The following is a 25,021-nucleotide window of genomic DNA, read 5'->3' as shown; positions in this document are numbered from 1 at the left end:
TGCCAGGCTTTCATTATTTTGTAAAAGCTGAAAGTTTTTTATGCGTATTGTCCCCAATATAGGGAGGAACGATCAGCGACTATGAAGTTTGTATTATGGTGGCTTTGAGAGATAACATGGCAACCGCCTGCCAGGTGCATTCAAAGTTTAAAATTTAAAGGTGTCTGACAAATATTACGTGGTATTACCGCGAAACTAAGGTTGTAATCTATAGAGCGCACTCTGACTTTGCTCAGACTTAAGGCACTGTTAAAACGAGACAGCGCTATATCGCTGGCATAAATCTGTCTCGTTCTAACTGAAACTAAGTCAAAGTCAAAGGACGCTTTATTGATCTCAGCCCGCCTGACGATGCATGACGTGATTTCAAATACTACTCCGAAGAAAAAATAAAAAATTTAGACTTTATACTTTGACGTAAGATTTTTTATACCTTTATATGCCAAAGTCACCATGTTCTAAACTTCATAATCGCTGATCGTTCCTCCCTGGTCTGGGGACAATACGCAGATAAACAGCTTTTATAAAATAGCGAAGGTCTGGCACGCGCTGGCTCTCTCTATACACTTAAGGCACCGGTTGGTTAACATTGCCAGTTTTACAATATCTAATACCTTATTAAAATAAATGTTAGAGATCTATTAGTCTAACCTGTATCTGTCGATATTTTACTAACCAACATTGTTATTTGTCAAAAACAATACAATTTTTAAAAAATAACAACTTTGCTAAACAAACTATAGTCCCTCAGCGCGCTACGTTGGATATCACTTAGCTTTAGTTTTAAGTTTACATAATTAATTATCACCACTATATCATTTTACAAATCTAACAATTCTGACCATCAAAAGAAGTGCAATAGTACCTTGAATAAATGATTTGACTTTGACTTACCGACAGATTACAGATATGATCGTATGACGTTTACAAGTGTAAATTAAAAATTTATAACACCCCCGACGATCCAAAGTATCTGAGTTTTCCAAAACATCATTTTCAAATAAATAATTATGTATTTAGGCAACGTCCATCTTGACAGCTTGACATTTGCCTATTGACATAATATTATGAACCTAACGGTTATCTAACCTTCTTTTCTACAAGAAAACTAGAAAAGAGCTGATAACTCTTAAACGGCTGAACCAATTTTTTTAGATTATAGCTAAGAACACTCTCGATCAAGCCACCTTTCAAACAAAAAAAACTAAATTAAAATCGGTTCATTCGTTTAGGCGCTACGATGCCCACAGACAGATACACAGATACACAGATACACAGACACACAGATACACAGATACACACGTCAAACTTATAACACCCCTCTTTTTGGGTCGGGGGTTAAAAATGTATGGTAACTGTGTCAAACTGATATCAAAACCTATTAGTCCAGTCATTTGGTAGTTTTGGACGGAAAGTTTTCCGGGAGTTTTGAAAATTGGTGGTTTTATAGATTTCATTGAAATCGAAATCTATAAAACTACCAATTTTCAAAACTCCCGGAAAACTTTTCAGGTAAGCCCCTTTTCGAGCACCAACTGACTGCACTATATCGTTCAACGGTGCATTTACATATTCGTAAAAGACAGCACAACGATTGTGTAAGAAAAACATGCTCATCGTTATCGTAATCGACAATAAATTCTGCCCTTTGATTGATAGATTCGCTGTTTACATTTTTTCACAGGCAATCGAGGGGCAGAATTTACTACCGATCATACCTACGTTTTTCTTACACAGGCAAGCGAGCTATTTGTTAACGTCCCGAAACCGCACAGAGACGAGATTATCTGCAACATGTTAATGACTTTCCAGCGAGTGGAATATGTAAATACACGGTAAAAACAGTCACGAGCGAGCAGCTTGAAGCAGTCATCAACCGCTTGAAAGTTGGCGTCTTCTCGAACGCTTCGTGGACGTTGTTAATCGATCAACTGCACAAACTGACTCCAAAATCACCTAAAGAAATTCGTCGAAGCGTCTAAAGAAATTCTAAGTATACTTGGTTCACCTAGCTGCTTCCAGGTCAGCGCTTCCAACTTAGACTGCAGCATCACTTACCAACAGCTGAGATCGCATTCAAGGGCTAACTTGTATCAGAGTAAAAAAAGTTGCATTAGGTGAAGTCTACAAAATAGTGTGCTTGATTCACAAGTGAACCCAGGTGAATTAAGTCTACGGCACCTCAAAATTTTAGTAACGGTAACCGTCTTTCTTTACTCTACAATTTTACCTAGGATTCAGTGTAAAGTACTATTACTAATGCTATCGAATTCATTAGTAACGATCCGTTATTCGTCGCCGGGTTACCTTATTCTATAACTTTACTCAGGATTCTGTGTAAAGGTCGTAGCCCACTTACACGACACCGTTGCTACACAGCTCCTACACACTACCTGTAGGTACAGCTGGCAGACAATTCGCTGCCCCCGTCCTCTAGTGCGACGGACGGGTGGCGGTGGCCGGCCTCTCTCCACCCTTGCAAGTACGCTGAAGCTTAGCACGCTTCAAGCGAGCAGAGGCCGTGCTCACAGCGAGCGGACCGCTGTCTTCAAGTGTGCAGTACGCAAGACGTCAACTATTAAGTGGCAAGATTTCGGCAAGCTCGCTTACCGCGCGCTGTCTGGTATTTTGTGTTGTTACTGTAAATTGCATCTCCAGAGCACGATGTTAAGTCCATATTTGAATGCTCATACTTTGGTTGGGTGGCAGCGGAGTCGTGTAGGTCGAAGTACCACTAGGAACTACTGCTGCTGACGTAGCGTTGTCATATCCCTCCGGTTCAGAAGTAACAATCTGCTGTTCGTTGCGGGTAGCCTTATCATAATGTTTAACTTAGGATTCTGTCTACGGTGCTACTACTGCTACTGACGTAGCGTCCTCATAGCTCTCCGGTTCATCGATGACGATCCGTCGTTCGTCCTCATCAGGTTGCCTTTTGCAGCAAATCAGTGGTGGAAGCAGACCGTTGTAAGCGCAAAGACCGAATATCAGCACCGCGAAGCCCACCAGGTGTTGCCAATGGAAGGCTTGCCATGCCACTGCGATCGACACAGACCATATCACTATCGTCCTGAAATTAAAAACGCATCATCACCATCTCATCTCATCACATACACAATATATAATACTACTAAATAAGATTCTGTGTATTGCGTGTAAGTACCATCCAACACGCCTAGTTTCTCCTTTCACCAATGGTCGCCTGGTGGAGATTGCTCTGAGCAATAAGGCCGCCTTTACATACAATTGTTTATAGTTTTTTTTCTGTTTCCTTCGTTTTGTCTTGATTATTTCATGTTTTGTGTGTATATTTAATAAAGTTTTTATCTATCTATTTATCTCATCTCAACCTTGATCTATTTAACCCTTAGGCTGGAATTTCCGAAATCCCTTCTTACAGTCTATAGATTTTTAATTCCGGAATTCTGACTTTCTCTGTTACAAAACATAAAATGTAACAAAATGACTGAAAATAAACGTTTTTATCATTCACACGGAATTTTAAACCAGTAAAAAAAATTTTGCACTCCGATAGCTGTACAAAATTGGAAGTTAATAACGGACAGCGCCATCTATAATGTGCTTGAGTAAACTAATTATGTGGTCGGGAACACAAATCTTTAATTTCTGTTGTGAAGTAACCACAAATTCACGATTTTCGGATTGTTGCCTTTACTTGCATTGACATTGCTACAGGCCGATTTTCATGATTCTAGGTCAACGGGAATACCTATGGGTTTAATATTCCTGTCCTATAGGTTTTGATTCCTCCGAATTGACAGACAGACCATGAAGTGATCCTATAAGTATTCCTTTTTAGGAACCCTGTACTTACTTGTACCTCAAAAAGAAAAAAGGAAACCTTATAGGATCACTTTGTTGTCTGTCTGTCTGTCAAGAAACCTATAGGGTACTTCCCATTGACCTAGAATCATGAAATTTGGTAGGTAGGTTGGTTATAGCAGAATTAAAGGGAAAAATCCAAAAACAGTGACTTTTTGCTTTTTGTTATAAAAAACTGATAAAGTGTAATTTTTTACGATGGTTGGTATGGAACTATGTGTGCGAGTCCATCTCGGTTTTGTCCTTTCCAGCCTACAAACTACAAATAGACCTCAGGATGTTTTGTATTCGTACCTGACTGAATCCAGAACCATTCTGGTGGTGGCGGACATCTTTTTGGTGACGCTAATACCCGCGAAGTTGAAAAACGCGATGGACACTATCGTCCCCAGGATGGCTAGCAACAACAGCGAGTTGTTACCTGAAACACATCACACTAATATTATAAAGGAGAAAGTTTGTATGTGTGTGTGTGTGTGTGTGTGTGTGTGTGTATGTTTGTTACTCCTTCACGCAAAAACTACTGGACGGATTGGGCTGAAATTTAGAATGGAGATAGATTATACCCTGGATTAGCACATAGGCTACTTTTTATCCCGGAAAATCAAAGAGTTCCCACGGGAATTTTAAAAAACCTTCATCCACGCGAACGAAGTCGCGGGTATCAGCTAGTAACATATAAAGTTAAAAACTAAAACCCGACTACGATCGTCTTAATAAACGCTGAAACATTATACTAAAATTGTTTTTCTGTCGCTTGGTATATTTTAATGTTATAGTACATCTATATTCATGGACTCAGAATTATCTACTCTTTCATTTGACACCTCACTCGATACAATAGCAAAAAAAGTTTTTGGCGACCCCCACTTTTTTGATGTAACAACCGAGGTCAATTTTTTTCATACTTTTTTCGTATAAAGTACTCGTATATCGTATGTCACCCGGCCCTTTACAACGAATCTATCGACACCTCATTCATCAAAATTAGCCCAGTAGTTTAGGCGCTTCGGTGGAACACACAGAATCTGCATACAAACATACATACATACATACAAACATAGACTGCAAAAATCATGACCCTTCCTTTTGGCTTTGCTGTAGTCGGGTAAAAATACGAATAACATAAGTCAGATATAGTGGCCGACAAACAACTTGGACCTGAAGCAGCGTAGTGGAAAAAGTTAGCGAATCCGGGAAGCGAAAGTCTACGTATCAACCAATCGCATGCACCCGCCATTCGCGTCAATGCTCAAGTGTTTACGGGGCACTATGGAACTAGTGAGTGAGCTCTCGGTTGAATCTTCAATCGACGCTTGACAAATATTAGGTATTTTAACACTAGAGGTGATGTGAAATCAAGGATTTATAAATATTATAATGTTAATTAAAGCCCTTTGACACGCTGCCGTCGCGCACGCCACATACCTAATGATCCAAGGTCCCACTTCCGCCAGACCTAGTCGTTTCATAGCCTACCTAGCGTCAAATGTAGGTAACATTTAACGCCTGCTAGTGTGGGTGAAGCCTCGACCTTTTGTTACAAGTTTCCTAACTGTGGTAGTGATAGAGTAGTGATTCAAGCTCTGAAGCAAGAAATTTCGCTTCAAATACAGGGATCAAACTCACCGATCTGCACCAGGCCGTCGATGAAGTCCTCCACAGTGCCGCGTGGGTTCTGGTCGAAGTGCGCAGGCGCGGGGATCCAGTAGAACACCACTAGCAGCATCGAGAGCACGCTGAACCCAAACACTCCCTCTCATCCCACCGCCTGCAGCGCCGGGATGTTCAACCCTGGACACAAACAAGAGTAGTAGAGACTGCATTGTGGAAAAGCTATATGAATCACTAGAGGATGCCCGCGACTTCGTCCGCGTGGATTTAGGTTTTAAAGATCCCGTGGGAACTCTTTGATTTTCCGGGATAAAAAGTTGCCTATGTCAATTACAGGGACGCAAGCTACCTCGGTACCAAATTTCATACAAATCGGTTAAACGGATAGGTTTTTGGGAATCCCATGCGAACTCTTTGATTTTCCGGGATAAAAAATAGCCTATGTCCGTCCCCGGTATATAAGCTAACCCTGCGACGAATTTCGTCAGAATCGGTTCAACTGTTGGACCGTGAAAAGGTAGCAGACAGACAGACAGACACACTTTCACATTTATAACACATATTAGTATAGATTGCTACAATATCAATTTCTCAAATTAAGCTACACATTACATGTACATAAGAGTTGGCTATTCCGGCGCTTGTGCATTAAAGAAAAAAAAATCAACAGACTCAAGCAGAAGAAGCACTGATACAATCTGTGACATATCTAGCACAACAAAAAAGATTCCAGCTCAGCATAATGCTGTATGCCTTGATACACAAGAGCATACAGCACTGATTAATTATCATCATTGCTACTATTGGCTGAATTTATAGTATTCTTGCTCCAACAATGAAAAGCCAATACTGAGAAATTATTGGTCAATCAGATGTGGTGGTGCAGAGATGGGATGTCCCTGGACAGTGGACACTAACAGGAATATTAAGTACCTACGGCTGGTCGATTACTGCAAAGCTCCATCTATCAATGCTACAATCTTCATTGTTTTTATTGGCTGAACTGGTATTCTTGCTCCTACCACGCATTTTAGCCAATAGTGAGAGAGTGTTGGCCAATCAGATGTGATCACTGCTTCTGCCTTTCTCGTCGTCTTTTATGTGCATACCTGAGACGTATTTCTCTTCATAGACCATCTAGCACGCTGTGATGACCTGAGCGAGTATGATGAGTAGGTCCCCCGTGATCAGGCTGTTTCTGCCTTTTCCCTCGTCCGATTGATAGATGGCGTCCGTGATGCCAACTATAGCGAGACCAAGTATCACGTTCACTGGAAATTATAAGATTATAATGAAACCCCATACTCAATGAAAAGGTAAGAAAAAAGTATTTTTTACGTCTCGTCGTATGCGAGCCGCCCTGAAATAGTATATTTCATCACAAGTGTGGAAAGGCTGTCATTGCAAAGAGTTCTGACAAATGTCTACCCGAGCCGAGGCGTAGCCGAAGGCGAGGGTTGACAGTCGGAACAAGTTGCAATGACGGTTCCGCACGTGTACTGAACGACTATTTTTAATACAGTTGCGAAAAATTGAAGCAATTTAATAAAATAATAAAAACACAATGAACTCAACTAACTTAATTTAATTTAATTTAAAACAACTTTATTGTTAATAGATAGAAAAAAACTAGGGTCGGAATTACTCATTTTGTGCAACAAACAACTCAAACGCAAAGAAAATTTCTGAAAAATGACGCCAACCGTAGGATATAAGCAGAGTTTTTTTTTTCTTCACCCATTCTGGTAGGCAAAGGGAACTATACAGCCAAGTCTTCAGTAGAAGTTTTTTATTGATATGAAATGAAAATGAAATTTAATGAGATGAAATGAAATGAAACCTAACCAAACTCATTCAATCAAATCATTAAATCTGATATTGAAACAAATTAGTAGCTTCTTTTTAGAAATATACGTATTTGCATGAATCATAAAAACTTCTATGAATTTTTTTAGTAAAAACTTCATGGTTGGTTTTTCTTTTTAATAGAAATTATTTTGACAGTTGGGAAAGAAAACGCACGAGTGCGGGAAAGGTAAAAAAAAAGCACGATTATGTAATAGCCCACATCCCGAACGCTATACGTCCCTGCAATACGTCACTTTTTGAGCAACTGTATTAAAAATTATTTTTTAATACAGTTCAGTTCAGTTCAATTATTTTTTAGTACAGCTTAATATTCAAATGAAATTGGAACTACGTTTGTATGAAGCGAGTGACGGAGAGACCCCTCTTAAGTATGGATATCATTGGTACCTACATATAATTATTAAAATAAATTGTTTCATCTAGGTATCGCATACTTTCATCGATATGTATACAATACACGTGTAGATTTATTAGCTGACACCGCGTGAGCCCCATATGTATTGTTACTTATCACAAGTAAGCAAATACATTGTAATTCGTATATCAAACACTTTAGGTACAATGTGACAGCTCAACCTGCCTCGATGGCATCGCCAGAATGAACTAGACTGAGAAATTCTCGGTTTGAACCTGAACCGACGATATGTCAAATATTAGGCTATATTGACGTAAAATCAAAGAAAAATTCGGGCTACTTACGTCAAAAGTAATAACATTTGACGCCTGCGAATGACGTCGAAGCCTCGACGAGCCATTCGTACCCATGGGGTTTTAAAAACCGATATCCACGCATACAATCACGGGTATCAGCTAGTCAATAATCATAAAGTTGCTTTCGATAAGTAAACTTTCCTTGAATTGTATTAATCTTTAATTTTTTTCATAAAATATACATGTTTAAGACAAGTAGGTATCATCATCATCATCATCATCATCAGCCTGTGGACATCCACTGTTGGACATAGGCCTTCCCTATATACGTGGCAGTGGGCAGGCCATGCCTGTCGTAGAGGCGATGGCCGTTGGAGCCGGAAAGTCCTTGAGTGGAGACCGCGTTTAAGCAAACGTAGTGTGGGACGCCCTCCAGCACGATGGACCGACGATATAAAGCGGCTGGCGGGAAGTGGCTGGATGAGGAAGGCTGAGGACCGGGTGTGGTGGCGCTCTATAGGGAAGGCCTATGTCCAAGTAGGTATATATTATAAAAAATTTCAGTAGGTCGATATATTTTCAGCTATTCAAATTGATCAAATGATCACTTAAACTGTGCAAGGTAACTTCTGCAAGTTATAACACTTAGGTAATAAAACACGATCGCGTCAGTCTGGGAACAAATGCATACCTAATGAAACCAGAGCGATCCAACTTATTAGAACTGTGTGTCATGACAACATGCGATTATATTAATTATTATTGTTATGCCAAATTGCCAAATACCACGTAAGTACCTATAGTTCGCGACAGGTCGAAATGGCAATCTAAGCCGATGCGGGATAGTGCGGGAATGCGGACCGTCCCCCCGCCTCATACCCCGATCTCAATATATTTTTATTTTATTCGATAGCAATAGTTAAAACTTGACTGCAATCTCGCCTGACTAAAAATATGACGTGATCATGATTTAATCTATGATGGAAGCGTACATTAAGAGTAAAATCGACATAGCCCTTCCACCAGTGGATTTATTAATAATCCATACTAATATTATAAATGCGAAAGTGTGTGTGTCTGTCTGTCTGCTACCTTTTCACGGCCCAACAGTTTAACCGATTCTGACGGAATTCGGTAGAGGGTTAGCTTATATCCCGGGGACGGACATAGGCTAATTTTTATCCCGGAGAATCAAAGAGTTCCCACGGGATTCCCAAAAACCCATCCGCTAAACTGATTTGTATGAAATTTAGTACCGAGGTAGCTTGCGTCCCTGTAATTGACATAGGCCACACGGGATCTTAAAAAACGTAAATCCATGCGGACGAAGTCGCGGGCATCCTCTAGTGGTTTAATAAAATTGCCATACTTCTGGCAACACATAGATTGTACTTTACTGTACTGTGTACTGAGAATTGATATGTTTACACGACACATTCCCAATATGCAAAACATGTCCCTTTGTCAGAGATGACTCATAAAATATACTCTTGGAACTTATTATCATAACATGAATATTATGATATTTTTAACCCCCGACCCAAAAAGAGGGGTGTTATAAGTTTGACGTGTGTATCTGTCTGTGGCATCGTAGCTCCTAAACTAATGAACCGATTTTAATTTAGTTTTTTTTGTTTGAAAGGTGGCTTGATCGAGAGTGTTTTAGCTATAATCCAAAAAAATCGGTTCAGCCGTTTGAAAGTTATCTGCTCTTTTCTAGTTACTGTAACCTTCACTTGTGTGTGTTATAAATTTTTAATTTATACTTGTATTATGATATTTTGACGCCCTCCCCAGCGCAAAAATCTAATTCAAAGTCCAAAGAGTACAAAAATAGGTCAAGTGCAAGTCGTATTCGCACACAAAGGGTTCCATACCATTGTACAAGAAATAACACAACTTTTATTTTTTTTCGTGGCGGACATTTTTCAATTTTTAGGGTTCCGTACCTCAAAAGGAAAAACGGAAACCTTATATGATCACTTTGGAGTCCGTCTGTCTGTCAAGAAACCTATAGGGTACTTCTCGTTGACCTAGAATCATGAAACTTGGCAGGTAGGTAGGTATAAGACCTACCTACCTGCCAAATTTCATAATTTAAAATGAAGAACTTGTGTTTCACGATTTGTAGGTTTCCGTACCTCAAAAGGAAAAACGGAACCTTTATAGGATCACTTTGTTGTCTGTCTGTCTGTCAAGAAACCTATAGGGTACTTCCCGTTAACCTTGAATCATGAAATTTGGTAGGTAGGTAGGTATTATAGCACAAGTACAGGAATAAATTTGAAAACTGTAAATTTGTGGTCACATCATTCAAAAAAAAAATTAAAATATGTTTCAATTTTCAAAGTAAGATAACTATACCAAGTGGGGTATCATATGAAAGGGCTATACCTGTACATTCTAAAACAGATTTTTATTTATTTTTATGCATAATAGTTCTTGATTTATCGTGCAAAATGTTGGAAAAAATACCTGAGCACGGAACCCTCAGTGCACGAGTCTGACCCCACTTGGCCGGTTTTTTATCATTTGTTGTTACAGTGGCAATAGATATACATATTTTGTGAAAATCTTAACTCTCTATTACGGTTCATGAGATACAGCCCGCTGACACACAGACGGACAAAAGGACAGCGGAGGCTTAATAAGAGCATACCGTTGGCAATTGACATCCTTCGGGTATAGCACCTTAAAAGCACATACAGAGCAAGTACAAAAAAAATTCGGCCCTATTGCTTGTAATCGATTGTGATTGTTAAGCAACATGGACCCAAGTCGGTAGCTGGATGGGTGACCGACATCAGAGGTCCGAATTTGGCCTTTTCGTTGTCACTGTGCCTCGGAGAGCACGTTAAACCGTCGGTCCCGGTTATCATTGCTAACATCTGATAATTTACCTGTCGAAATCTCATTCTCTTAGTCGAGTTGTATGCAGAGGGATCTGGGAACCCACCATATTATTTATCCCAAGAGAACTACCACTATAAGATTAATGGAAAGGGTCCACGACCTTCAGTAATGAGGAATACTACTATAGTGAGAGTTATAAAAAACTTACCAATTCCAAGCACTTGCTTCTTGGTGATTATCCTGCCGAGGAAACTGAAGACAGCAATGCTACGAAGACTATGACGGACCCGCGGAACATTTGGAAGCTGCTCGCATATGTTAAGTTAAGCCCTATGTACATTGTAGAAGTGGCCACCTGAGGGCAAAGTGAGATTTTCAATTTATAGACTATGCAGAACACTAAGATTTAAAAAAACTGGTGAAGAGCCATAAGATGGGTTCCATGCCATCATACGAGAAATAGCACTTTTAAATTATTTTTGTGGTGTAACCACAAATTCACGGTTTTCAGAGCTTGCCCTTTACATGTGCTGTAACACATTGCTACCTGCCAAATTTTCTGATTCTAGATCAACGGGAAGTATCCTATACGTTTTGATTCCCTTGACGGGTCTTGACAGACACGACAGACTTTACAGTGATCCTATAAGGCTTCCTTTTTTTCTTTTGGGGTATGGAACTCTAAAAAAGAAGGCTTACCAAATCAAACATAGCGGCTGGCATCAGTATAAAAGGGTTGAAGTTCTGGTTTTGGCTACAATAAATTATTCTCCACTAAACAATTATTATTAGTTACTTCGAAAGAAAACATAACTATATTAGTAGGTAACTAGTTAGCTACTTCATTAGTTTCCTTTACTATTACGGAATACTATCAATCCGGAATCATTACACCTGGCTGGTGTCGAATCGGCTGGATGCCTATGTATATTTTATGTTATGTACTTACCTACCAGTGTGGCACTGCAGCGTTGACCATATTGGGCAAGAGGAGGCAGGTATGACCAATGACTTCTATGTTTGGGTATGACACAATAATTTCACCCCGTCCGGCGCCTTCGATATCTTGAAGCCTGGCCTAAAATATAGGTACTTATATCCAAGTACCAATATTTTGTCCAGAATAAAAACTTCCAATTTTTTATTTTTTATTAATTTAGAGTGAATGCACTGAGATTCCCCTTGAGGAGAGGGGGGAGGTATTATTAATATAATTATGACTAGCTGATGCCCGCGACTTCGTTCGCGTGGATGTAGGTTTTGTAAAATTCCCGTGTGAACTCTTTGATTTTCTGGGATAAAAAGTAGCCTCTGTGCTAATCCAGGGTATAATCTATCTCCATTCTAAATTTCAGCCCAATCCGTCCAGTAGTTTTAGCGTGAAGGAGTAACAAACATACACACACACACACACACACACACGCACGCACGCACGCACGCACGCACGCACGCACGCACGCACGCACGCACGCACGCACGCACGCACGCACGCACGCACGCACGCACGCACGCACGCACGCACGCACGCACGCACGCACGCACGCACGCACGCACGCACGCACGCACGCACGCACGCACGCACGCACGCACGCACGCACGCACGCACGCACGCACGCACGCACGCACGCACGCACGCACGCACGCACGCACGCACGCACGCACGCACGCACGCACGCACGCACGCACGCACGCACGCACGCACGCACGCACGCACGCACGCACGCACGCACGCACGCACGCACGCACGCACGCACGCACGCACGCACGCACGCACGCACGCACGCACGCACGCACGCACGCACGCACGCACGCACGCACGCACGCACACACACACACACACACACACACACACACACACACACACACACACACACACACACACACACACACACACACACGTACAAACTTTCTCCTTTATAATATTAGTGTGATTATTTTTAGGTACAATTCTAACAATTATTTGTTTACTTGTAAGTAGTCGGCCGCCGGATCAAATCCACGAATACTTAGTACTTACAATGACAACTTTCTAATCAATAACACAAGTGTAAATTAAAAATTTATAACACCCCCGACGATCCAAAGTATTTGAGTTTTCCAAAACATCATTTTCAAATAAATAATTATGTATTTAGGCAACGTCCATCTTGACAGCTTGACATTTGTCTATTGACATAATATTATGAACCTAACGGTTATCTAACCTTCTTTACTACAAGAAAACTAGAAAAGAGCTGATAACTCTTAAACGGCTGAACCAATTTTTTTAGATTATAGCTAAGAACACTCTCGATCAAGCCACCTTTCAAACAAAAAAAAACTAAATTAAAATCGGTTCATTCGTTTAGGTGCTACGATGCCACAGACAGATACACAGATACACAGATACACAGATATACAGATACACAGACACACAGATACACAGATACACACGTCAAACTTATAACACCCCTCTTTTTGGGTCGGGGGTTAAAAATACAATAAACTGGCCACTATAGTGTACCAGGACGAGATCAGATCCCGACAGCCTATACTTTTTTTGGATAGGGTCAGGCCATTTAAATAAAATAAATAATTAACTGAATAAACTTTTATTTCAACAGAATTAATTATCTGTTAGTAACAACATTAACTTAATCTACGAAAATCTTTACTTGAAAGGGTCCAGTTTAAGAAGTTAGTTCTAGTATCGACTAGTTTGTGAGTTATAGTCGATACTAGAGCTAATTTCTTAAACAAACCAGTAATGTCAGTACTAGCTATACAGGTGAAGCGTGTGTTCCACTGAAACGGACCGGAGTTAAGACATGTTCAACAAACCAATCAGGTTGTTGACGTTATAAAATTATCATGTGTAGTTTTTACCGGTAGGGCAAGAACCCTAAAAATATCAGAATTTAAGAAAATATAATCATATCTTATCTCTCAAATCTGATTGGTCGAAAACACACGTCTACACTCCGCTCCTACCCGTACTCCTATTCACTGAATGCCGTGCTTTACAGCCAACATTATTACTAAAGCCCATTTCGAACTACGGAAATATAATATAATATAATATATAAATATCGCTCACCCTACTTTGAAATGCCACTGTTCACACTGCGATGTAATATAATATTACTCTGTGATAATAAGTATTACAGTTTGTGTGTGACAGTGACATTTCAAAGTAGGGTGAGCGATATTTATCACACTAATATTATAAAGGTGAAAGTTTGTATATGTGTGTGTTTGTGTGTGTATGTTTGTTACTCCATCACGCAAAAACTACTGGATGGATTTGGCTGAAATTTGGAATGGAGATGGATAATATCCAGGATTAGCACATAGGCTACTTTTTATCTCAGAAAATAAAAGAGTTCCCACGGGATTTCAAAAAACTTAAATCCACGTGGACGAAGTCGCGGGCGTTATCTAGTATATTATACTAGCTGATGCCCGCGACTTCGTTCGCGTGGATGTAGGTTTTTAAAAAATCCCGTGGGAACTCTTTGATTTTCCGGGATAAAAAGTAGCCCATGTGCTAATCCAGGGTATAATCTATCTCCATTCTAAATTTCAGCCCAACCCGTCCAGAAGTTTTTGCGTGAAGGAGTAACAACCATACACACACACACATACAGAAACTTTCACCTTTATAATATTAGTGTGATTATATTTCCGTGGTTTGAAATGAGCTTTAAAAGCAAATTATTGATATATATATCAATAGTATATATGTATTGTAGTTTAGTGGAACTAGTACGGGTCCCTGGATGACCCGGGCTGGGGCTCTTCCTGATTAAACAGTTGCTGATTAATGGGGTGGCGGCGTCCCTCCCACGCCGGATCTGGGGGCAGTATCCACTCCACTATCACGTTTACCAGGATTCGCATGTATAACGTGCAGACCTGCAGCATGTCGACGAGACGTAAAACCATTGCGCGGTAGTCGGCGGGCGATGTGCCCGGGCTAGCCACCACCGCAATGCAGGCCCCGGCCAAGTGAAGAGATAGCACGCGCGGCTGAGCTGCACAACAAAGTAGCCCTTATGTAAATCCAAACCTAGACCATACTAATACTATAAGCTAACTGATGCCCACGACTTCATCCGCGTGGATTATCATTTTTCAAAAACTGTTTGATTGCCTGTTTGTGTAATGTGGGTACATAGAAAACTGGAGTACCCGCGTCAGTCATGTAATCGCCACGAAGTAAAATGGATTACGGAAATATAGTTTGTGCCTAATTTATTTCCCTTCGCCCTCTGAACGTTACAGTGGCGAACGAGGATTAGTTTAAAACGAGGAGTGCGTCTGTGTCGGGTTATCCTCCATCATGTCGATCGGAAAAGTGAAGGAATTCGATATAAAAAGCGGGGTGTGGTCGTCATACGTCGAGCGGCTTGAGATGTATTTTACAGTTAATAATGTTAAGAGTGACCTCAAGCTACCTACGTTGATAGCGGTGATGGGAGATGAGGCTTACGAGCTTCTAGTCAACCTGTCCAGCCCAAAGAAACCGTCAGAGTTGAAATATGAGGACGCAATCGAGTTATTACGTCGGCATTTACAACCGGCTCCTTCAGTTTTGGCAGAGAGATTCAGATTTAGACAGAGAAGACAGGCGGCGGACGAGAATATAGCCAGCTATGTCGCCGAGTTGAAGAAGTTGACGCGCCATTGTAAACTGGGGGATAATTTGAACGAGAACCTGCGAGACCAGTTCGTGTGCGGATTGAGGAGCGATCTCATCCGACAAAGGTTGTTCGCGGAGGAGGAAACGATTAGTTTCGCCAACGCGGTGAAACTCGCCAACTCGTTAGAGGCTGCGGAACGGGATGCGGCGGCAGTGGACACGGCGGGAGCGGCGGAGGCCGCCGGGGCAGCGCGCGGCGCGGACGGCGCCGCGGCCGCGGCCCTCCATACGATGGCCGGGACGGAGAACGGGCGGTGGCGGCGGTCGGCCGCGCGCGCCCGAAGTGTGCAGGACCAGAGTGCGGCGCGGAACGGCGCGGGAGCGCGAACCAGGAGCAGTGTGAAGGGGACAGGGTACCGTTGTAAAGGTTGCACGTCCACGCTCCACAGCTATGAAGCCTGTAGATTCCGGGATTACGTGTGCTCCCGGTGTCAATCCCGGGGCCATATTCGGCGCGCCTGCGTTCAGAAGGCCGGCGCTGGCTCGGGTAGGTTCAATGCGGTGCACTACGGGGACGCGGAAGGAATAGCCAGTGAGGAGGAAATGGAAAGTGATTTCCACCATCTCTGTTTGAACGATTACAAGGCGGTGAGTTTGCCAGTGCTTATAGATAATGTTGAGGTCAAGATGGAGGTAGATACGGGAACTGCGGTTTCGTGTATTAATAATCATACATATGAGAAACATTTTAGTAAAATAAGATTAGAACCCACGAGTGTAAGACTTAATTTTTATGATGGCTCAGTGCTTAAACCGGTAGGGGTTATCAAGCCGGTCGTGAGTTACGGTAAAATAAAGAAGAACTTAGAATTATTTGTTATCGAAGGCGGGACTACATCTCTCTTAGGTAGGCAATGGTTAACAGAGTTAAAAATTAAGATCCCCTTATTTAGTAATTGTCATAAAATTAGCGAAACCAGTGGATTAGGTTGCTTGGATAATGAATTAAGGAATTTGGTTGACAGGTATAAAGAACTGTTTAGCGGCGGTCTGGGTCGGTACTCCGGAGGCAAGGCAACCCTAAGAGTGCGCGAGGGGGCGACTCCCGTCTTCCACCGTGCTCGGGCCCTGCCGTACGCCCTGCGCGATCGCGTCGATGCCGAGCTCGACGCGATGCTGCGGGATGGAGTCATCGAGCCTGTGGACTGTTCGGACTGGGCTTCGCCTCTTGTACCGGTAAATAAAGCTGACGGTTCTTTGAGGATTTGTGCGGACTACAAGGCTACAGTGAATCCCGTTTTGTTAGTTGATCGTTACCCTTTGCCTAGGATCGATGATTTAATCGTTCGCTTAAGCGGCTCGAATTACTTTTCGAAGATAGACCTGTCGCAAGCGTATAATCAGATTGAACTGGATGATTCCAAAAATATTACCGTAATAAATACTCATAGGGGTTTATACCGGTATAATAGATTAGTTTATGGACTAGCGTCGAGTGCGGGAATTTTTCAACGTATAATGTCTAACTTATTACAGGATATACCTAATGTTGAAGTGTTCTTGGATGACGTAGTAATTGGAGGAAAGAACAGGCAGGAACATTTGCGGGCGGTCGAGTCGGTCTTTAGTAGGTTACACCGTTACGGGTTAAAATTAAAAAGTAATAAGTGCGTTTTCCTGGTAGATGAGATAAAATATTTAGGCTATGTATTAAATAAGGAGGGCATAAAAACGGACCCAGATAAAATTGAAGCCATAACAAAGATACCTAGGCCCAGCAATGTAACTGAACTACGTTCATTTTTAGGTTTGGTAAATTTTTACGCGAAATTCGTTAGGAATATGAGTGCGAGACTAGTACCTTTATATGAGTTGTTGAAAAGAGATACGAAATGGGTTTCGTCAAAGGAGTGCGAGCGGGCGTTCAAAGAAGTTAAGACCTTATTAACTAGTGCAGAGGTGTTATCGCATTATGATCCCGCGCGGCCACTTATCGTAACATGCGACGCGAGCGCGAAGGGCATAGGTGCAGTCCTCTCTCAACCGAGTCGGAATGGGGACTGTGAGCGACCGGTGGCCTACGCATCGCGGACACTAAATGATGCAGAAAAAAATTATTCCCAAATACATCGCGAAGCGCTTGCAATTATATTTTCCGTTCATAAGTTTCATCAATATTTATATGGTCGGCATTTTACCTTGCGTACCGACCACAAGCCTTTAGTGTCGATCTTTGGCCCACACACGGGGATACCGACGATGGTGGCTAGCCGTATGCAGCGCTGGGCTATTATTTTATCCGCGTACACATTCGATATCGAGTACGTGCGTACCGATAAGAACGGGGCGGACGGTTTGTCGAGGTTACCGATGACAGGTAAACAACTCGCGGCTCGGCAGGTACCGGAGCAGACCTACTTACACTTTATCCAGGAAGCTTTGCTGTTAGATTACAATGAGATAAAAAAACATACGACTAGGGACCCAAATTTATCGAAAATACTTAGTTACTTACGGGACGGTTGGCCCACGGAGAATAGTATTACTAATTTGCAACCTTATTTTAATCGCAAAAATGAGTTATATGAAGAGCTGGGATGCGTGATGTGGGGTCATAGGTTAGTGGTTCCGGAGACATGTAGGGATAGAGTGTTGAAAATGATTCATGAGCCTCACATGGGAATAGTGAAATCTAAGTCTTTAGCACGCAGTTACGTTTGGTGGCCTTCGTTAGACGAGTCTATACAACGTGTATGCCAAAGATGCGAGGTATGCGCGGCGCAGGCGGACGCGCCGCCGAAGCAAGCCGTACGTATGTGGCCGTGGCCTAACAGACCTTGGTCACGGATCCACCTGGATTTCATGGGCCCTATTTTTGGAAAAACGTATTTAGTGATCGTAGATGCAACGTCTAAATGGATAGAAGTATTCCAGGTGCCGAATACGGCGTCTACGGTAGTTATTGACAGACTTACGGAGTTATTCAGTAGATTCGGGTTAGCTAAACAGATAATAACGGACAATGCGAGCTATTTCGCCAGCGCGGAGTTTAGGAACTTTACACAAAGTAACGGGATCGAGCATATTTTTACGGCTCCGTACCACCCCGCCTCGAACGGTTTAGCGGAAAACGCAGTGAGAACACTAAAACGCGTGATTAAGAAAGCGGTGTCAGAGAGACAGAACGTAGACAGGGCTCTCTGGACCTTTTTGATGCATTATAGGAATACGGAACATTCGACCACCGGGGAGTGCCCCGCCATGTTGCTGTTAGGTAGGCGGCTTCGGACCAAACTAGACGCTTTAAAACCGGATAGGGAGAGGAAAGTAGCCAAGGTACAGCAACATCAAAGAGAAATGGCGAAAGGAGTAGGAAGGGAGGTAAAACCAGAGGATGAAGTGTGGTATAGGCAGTATCTTAAGAGAGAAAAGTGGGTCCCGGGTCAGGTCGTGGAATGTACCGGTCCAAGCAATTATAAGGTCAGAGGTCAGGATGGAGACTTAGTTCATAGGCACATCGATCAGCTTAAGAAACGGTCCACCAGGTTTTCTCTCGCTTGTCCTACTACAAGCTTAAATCAGGAGTCTAGCACAGATCCTCAATCGCCGGCGGCTTTATCGGAGCAGGTCCAGCCGGAGCGGTCCACACGAGGTGACATTGAAGCGCCAGTTACACCGGGTAGCTCGACAGGGTCAGATAAGGCCCATACGAATACTCCGGCTTCACCGGAGTTCCAAGATGCCGTGGAGAGTAACGAGTCTCCGGCTCAGACCCGCCGCCGCAGTACCTCACCGGCTCACGCAATAACGCCGGAGCCGCGTCCACTGAGACAATGTAGAATAAGGAAACCTTTTAATAAACTTTGATTTGCTTTTATTTTGTATTTAGAATAGAGTTTAGTATTTTTATAGCTTAGTATGTAAGATTTTAAGTATTTATTAAGTGTGGGGGTGTAATGTGGGTACATAGAAAACTGGAGTACCCGCGTCAGTCATGTAATCGCCACGAAGTAAAATGGATTACGGAAATATAGTTTGTGCCTAATTTATTTCCCTTCGCCCTCTGAACGTTACAGTTTGATTTTCCGGTATAAAAAGAGCCTATGTAACTCACTGGCGTGTTTGAAAGATAAACTAATCAAACAATATAGTAGTTAGGGATTATTTTTATTTAAGTAGGTACTCATAATCATTAATTGAGATCTCTGCCACTTAGAAACTAAATAAAAAGTTTACGTATGTCTTCTGAAAATCACAAAACGTTATTGATAAGTAACTCAAAAAAACGAGCCCTTTTTAGCAAAACACGATAACTTGGCGCAGCGGACCCGACTTTATGCGGTCACAGTGCCTAATTATTTTCCTTACACCCATTACTCCTTTCTATAAACGAAAATAAAATAGATTATAATAAAAATAATGGATGTCATCTACTGAGTACAGGCAAGCTGCAAACGAAACAGACAGCTGACAGGGAAACTGCAAAAATTGTATATTTTAGAAACCGTAATCCCACCAAAAACATTTCATGTAAAAAGATAGCCAAGACTCACAAGTTCATAATGTTTTCACTGTTAAAAAGTTATGAGATCTCTAATAGAGCCAAGCCCCTAGCTGAGCTTAGATTTGTGCTGGCCATGGGACCTATCCGAAGTCCAAAGTCATATAGCTCTTAAATGTTCTTGACTGTATCACATTTATAACAATAAATAACAAATCACTCTACTTACAAGCTCTGATTCTACAAACCCTACATCTTGGTAAAAAAAGGACGACAGAATTTACAGATTTACTTTTCTCATAAGAGACGTAGAGGGGGGGAAATTCCAATTTCTCAATTTTTCTGTAGTTTGTATGCAATTTCTAGTCTACATACCAAATTTCAGTCTTCTAGGACTTCGGGAAGTACCCTAGAATTACAGACTAGAAGTTTTGACTGTCAATAAATCTGAAACTATAAAAGCTAGACAATTGATACTCAATGCGTTTAATCAATCTGCTAAGGACATCTTATCCTGAAAATATCAGCATTCTAGCGACAGAATTTACAGATTTGCTTTTCTCATAAGAGGTGTAGAGGGGGGGAAATTGCAATTTCTTAATTTTCCTGTAGTTTGTATGCATATTCTAGTCTACATACCAAATTTCAGCTTTCTAGGACTTCGGGAAGTACCCTAGAATTACAGACTATGAATTGTGATGATCATCAGTGAGGGACGAAAACGGCGTATTTTAGGTATCAATAAATCTGTAACCATAAAAGCTAGATATTTGATACTTAGTATATTTGGTAAATTTGCTAAGGACACCTTATACTGAAAATTTCAGCTTTCTAGCGTCATCCAGACTGAAGTTATGACGGGTCGAAAATACGGCGAAACACTTCGAGAAAAAGGTACGTAGCGCCCCGGCCGCCGTTTGGCTCGTCTTGGCGGGGGCACTGCCGTGCCCCCTGATAGGCTCGCATAATAGCCTATGCTCCGCCTCAGGAAAGTGGGAAAGTAATTTGTGGGAATGAGTGTAATATTTTTTATAATAAAATTATTATAAGTACCTATAGATTCCTCAGTTGATTGTAGACTTGCCATTACACAAGTTTAAACAAGTGTAAATTAAAAATTTTCAACACCCCCGACAAATCATTTTCAAATAAATAATTATGTATATCTAGGCAATGTCCATCTTGACAGCTTGACATTTGTCAATTGACACTTGAATATTATGAACCTAAGGGTTATCTAACCTTCTTTTCTACAAGAAAACTAGAAAATAGCTGATAACTTTTAAACGGCTGAACCAAATTTTTTGGATTATAGCTAAGAACACTCTCGATCAAGCCACCTTTCAAACAAAAAAAAGTAAATTAAAATCGGTTCATTCGTTTAGGCGCTACGATGCCACAGACAGATACACAGATACACAGATACACAGATACACAGATACACACGTCAAACTTATAACACCCCTCTTTTTGGGTCGGGGGTTAAAAATCTATTAAAAGTAAGCTCCTGAGAAAAGCTATTATACAATCGAAGATTATGTAAATGACAAAAAAGCTTAGATTTGACTCGCTCCAGCAATACACGGCGCTGCAATTGCTTGTATACAGTATGGCATATTATTGTGTTTTTTTTTTTTGTAAAAGAATATTAGTCATTTAGACTGATATTCCCCTTTCCTCTCCAACTAAGCGTCAGGCTTGTGCTAGGAGTAGGTACGACAATAGTGCAACGGGCGGGGTTTGAACCGTCGACCTTTCGGTTTTCAGTCCACTCCTTTACCGGTTGAGCTATTGAGGTTCAAATTGAATACTTGAAAAGAGCAACCGCCGAGTTTCTTGCTGGTTCTTCTCAGTAGGAATGGTATATAAGATTCTTTATTTATTATTTAATTGATCAAGGTACTAATTATTTCTATATAGGTACTAAATAGTACATTATTTGGAAGATATTTCATTAGTTTTCCAGCACCTCAGCGGCGATCCTGACATTCACGATTTTTTGCATAAGTAGGTATAGCTAAAGACTTGGAGTAACATAGGTAGATTTTTTTATCCCGGAAAGTTAAAGAGTTCTCAGGGGATTTTCAAAAACCTAAAGTGAACTTTGCCCTAGGCCTTCTCAAGATAGACTCAAAAAACGGGTATAGAAGAAATAAAACTTTTATTTATTAACAGCTATCTTCTTGTTGTCCTCCCTTTGTGTAATTTTCTACTTAATTGAAGCAACATCTTTAGTAGAGAATACGATCTCCTGCGTGTTTTATACCTTACAATTTTATCAGGGCCTAAAATTGGCGCCTGTTCTTCACAAGTTCTCGTTCTAGGAGACAAATTCAGATTCCTGCGCCGGTAGTGATTCGGTGGAATGAAGTTCGACTGCTCTCCACGTTTTTTACTCTTAACCTCCTCGATTTTCAACAGTATCTCCTCGTTTTGTTTGACGATTCGATCCGTTACGGATTTTATCTGTAACAGATCGTTGTTTATTTTTGGCAGCTGGATTTTGTTGACCAGTTCGAATTTTTCTGTGATAGCATTGATGGCTTTAAGAAAAGATTTAGCATCGGTGAGTTCGAGCTTGCTATTGTTCGTAGGGTTTTGGCAACTGGCGCAAACCCAGCGGACAGCCTTGTCACCTGACTCTAGTTCTATATTCGTACGGCCACCGACGACGCACGTAAGGTGGTACCCTGAGTTGCATTTTTCACACCTGATGCCGTCGCAGATGCGCAGTGATTTCTGACAGCGGTGACATATCATGATAATAACCATTAACTGGGCATGCTAAACTAGTCTGCCAGATTCACGCTTTATTTATCCAGTTCCCAAATTGAATAAAAGTTCGGTAGGTAATACAATATAAATGGAGTGAAAAGTTAAATCAACACGATCATTAAAAAATAATCATAATTATGATTACCTATAAAGAAAATGTAAAAAAAGTAAATAAAAATAATAAAATGTCTCAATCTCTATGGTCTCAATAAAAAGTAAATAAATCATATAAAATTCCATGATAAAAAAGGATAAAAATAATATAAAATGTCAATCTCTATGGTCTCAATAATGTCCATGGTCCGTGAGCCAACTGTTTTTTTTTTTAAGATCATGGAAGTAAGAAGAGTCCCCTTTGGTACCGTAACATATCTATGGTACCGTATTATCTACTTAGTAGGTAGGTATAGTACGTGACAGGTCGATAGGGTCGATATGGCAATAGGGGTACTTTGAGGTGGGAGGACGCCCCGCACACCCGCGTGATCCCGCAATTGTTTTAAATAAGTATAAAGTGGTATTAGTGTGATTAAAGATTATAAATTACACTGGTTAACAAAATTTTAACTTTATTTTGTCACAAGTTTGTCACATGAAAACTGATACCTGTCAAATTTTGAAGTAATATACAGGGTGTTCGGCTTTGCCGTAGTCGGGTAATAAAGGTGTTCAATCCCCATCGACTAGATAACCTTATTTCGTTTAGTTTTAGAATTTAGTTTTAGTTTTTAGATAGGTTCATTTGAATTTAGCGGCAGATCAATTAGCTGCAATAGGTATATCGTTAGAATCGTTCGTCGGGTTGATAGAAATATATTCGCCAGTGAGGGTAGATAGGTTACCGCTCATTGGCAGAGTCGCTCGCGCGTGAAGACAGACGACACACGTCGTCGGCGCTCTAAGCCCTAAATCCATCACGCTGGGGCCATCCCAAGTGCTACAGTGAAGTGCATTGTGTCGGTACCGACTGGAGGAGAGACGGCGACGGCGCTGGTGAGTCGAGTTTTCATATTTTCTCCTCACTGGTGTCGCGTTAAAACTAGGTATTCGTTTCGAAAATACAGTCCATCGGGAAGCGATTCGAACCCCTTCACCCATGCCAACTGGCTGGAGTGAACAAAAGGTGTTTTCCTTGAGTAAAATTTTCGATCTACAGTATTAAGGTACTTTCTCTTCCGGTGGCATTACAAAATTCTACCCTGTACAAAAACCAACACCAACAAGCACCAACATGAACAAAAATCATCGCAAAGTTCGTGTGACAAAAACAGTTGATGTAGGTACGCGTACATCTTGGAGATATATAATATTAAGATAATAAATATTAGATAATATAATATTATTTATTACAGTATTGTGATTACGAATTACGATACCTACCTAATATTTTTATTGATTATTATTATATTTAAATATTTAAACCTGAAACTTGGATTAGAATATAGACATTGTAAAAAATTAGCGCCATCTACTTTTTGTACTTTGTACTATTTCATAAAGTACTCACGCAACGTTGCATTCAACGTGACAGAAAGATGTAGACCACGGGTTCATCATGCAACACATTTTTGATAATGTACACTAGAGGGCGTGATACGATACATGTTTTTTTTTTTTTTTCTTGTCTGGATACATGTTGAATACTCTGCTTTTCACTTTTCACGAGACAATAACAGGACTCTCTCCGTCACTCGCTTCATACAATCGTAGTTCCAATTTCATTTGAATATTAAGCAACCAAAGTCCATGAAATTTTGCAGACATATTCTAGAAACTAATATCTGTGTCTGTGGTATTTAAGATTTTTCTAAAAATATTTAGTTTTAAAATTACAGGGGCTCAAAGATTTCTATGTAAATTTTTAAGACCGCGTAACTTTGAAACCGAATATTTTAACAGAAATTCTTGAAAACCACTGAAATAGATATTAGTTTCTAGAATATGTCTGCAAAATTTCATGGACTTTGGTTCCTTAATATTCAAATGAAATTGGAACTACGTTTGTATGAAGCGAATGACGGAGAGACCCCTCATAAATCAAATTCTTATGTATGCTTAAATAGGTACCTACCTATTGTCTTTAGAAATATCTGGGAGCAAATCGTTTATTACACTTTGAGCATTAGTAGTTTCCGGAGTTAGATTACTGCTGTCATTATCGTCGTCACTCGACATTTTTAACCGACTTCCAAAAAAAAATTTCAAAAGAAAAATAAAACCGACTTCAAAAACCACAAACACTAAAAAGTAAAAAATAACTTTTATTTAGCTACACATGTAATGTACTTTTTAGT

General features: G+C 40.8%; 2 protein-coding genes and 1 pseudogene across 2 annotated transcripts; 1 reads left to right on the top strand and 2 right to left on the bottom strand.

The window, feature by feature from the left end:
• Nucleotides 1–1,343: 1,343 nt before the first annotated feature.
• On the bottom strand, nucleotides 1,344–14,754 carry LOC123880524 (annotated as a pseudogene).
• A 220-nt stretch (nucleotides 14,755–14,974) lies between these two features.
• Nucleotides 14,975–19,318, top strand: LOC123880523 (uncharacterized protein K02A2.6-like). Its single transcript, XM_045928671.1, has one exon. The coding sequence runs from the start codon at nucleotides 15,152–15,154 to the stop codon at nucleotides 19,316–19,318; it is 4,167 nt and encodes a 1,388-aa protein (XP_045784627.1). The 5' UTR covers nucleotides 14,975–15,151.
• A 2,778-nt stretch (nucleotides 19,319–22,096) lies between these two features.
• On the bottom strand, nucleotides 22,097–22,900 carry LOC123880278. Its single transcript, XM_045928325.1, has one exon. It carries the CDS (start codon nucleotides 22,722–22,724, stop codon nucleotides 22,128–22,130), a length of 597 nt encoding a protein of 198 aa, XP_045784281.1. The 5' UTR covers nucleotides 22,725–22,900; the 3' UTR covers nucleotides 22,097–22,127.
• Between the last annotated feature and the right edge of the window lie 2,121 nt (nucleotides 22,901–25,021).

This window comes from Maniola jurtina, chromosome Z (genome assembly GCF_905333055.1).
Source record: "Maniola jurtina chromosome Z, ilManJurt1.1, whole genome shotgun sequence".
NCBI lineage: Eukaryota > Metazoa > Arthropoda > Insecta > Lepidoptera > Nymphalidae > Maniola > Maniola jurtina.
Note: the sequence above shows the minus strand (reverse complement) of the source record. Positions and strands in the feature narration are given on the sequence as shown.

Bases quoted from the DNA above. Each gene is read 5' to 3' on its own strand.
- LOC123880278 (XM_045928325.1), bottom strand. From the start codon at position 22,724: ATGGTTATTATCATGATATGTCACCGCTGTCAGAAATCACTGCGCATC.
- LOC123880523 (XM_045928671.1), top strand. From the start codon at position 15,152: ATGTCGATCGGAAAAGTGAAGGAATTCGATATAAAAAGCGGGGTGTGG.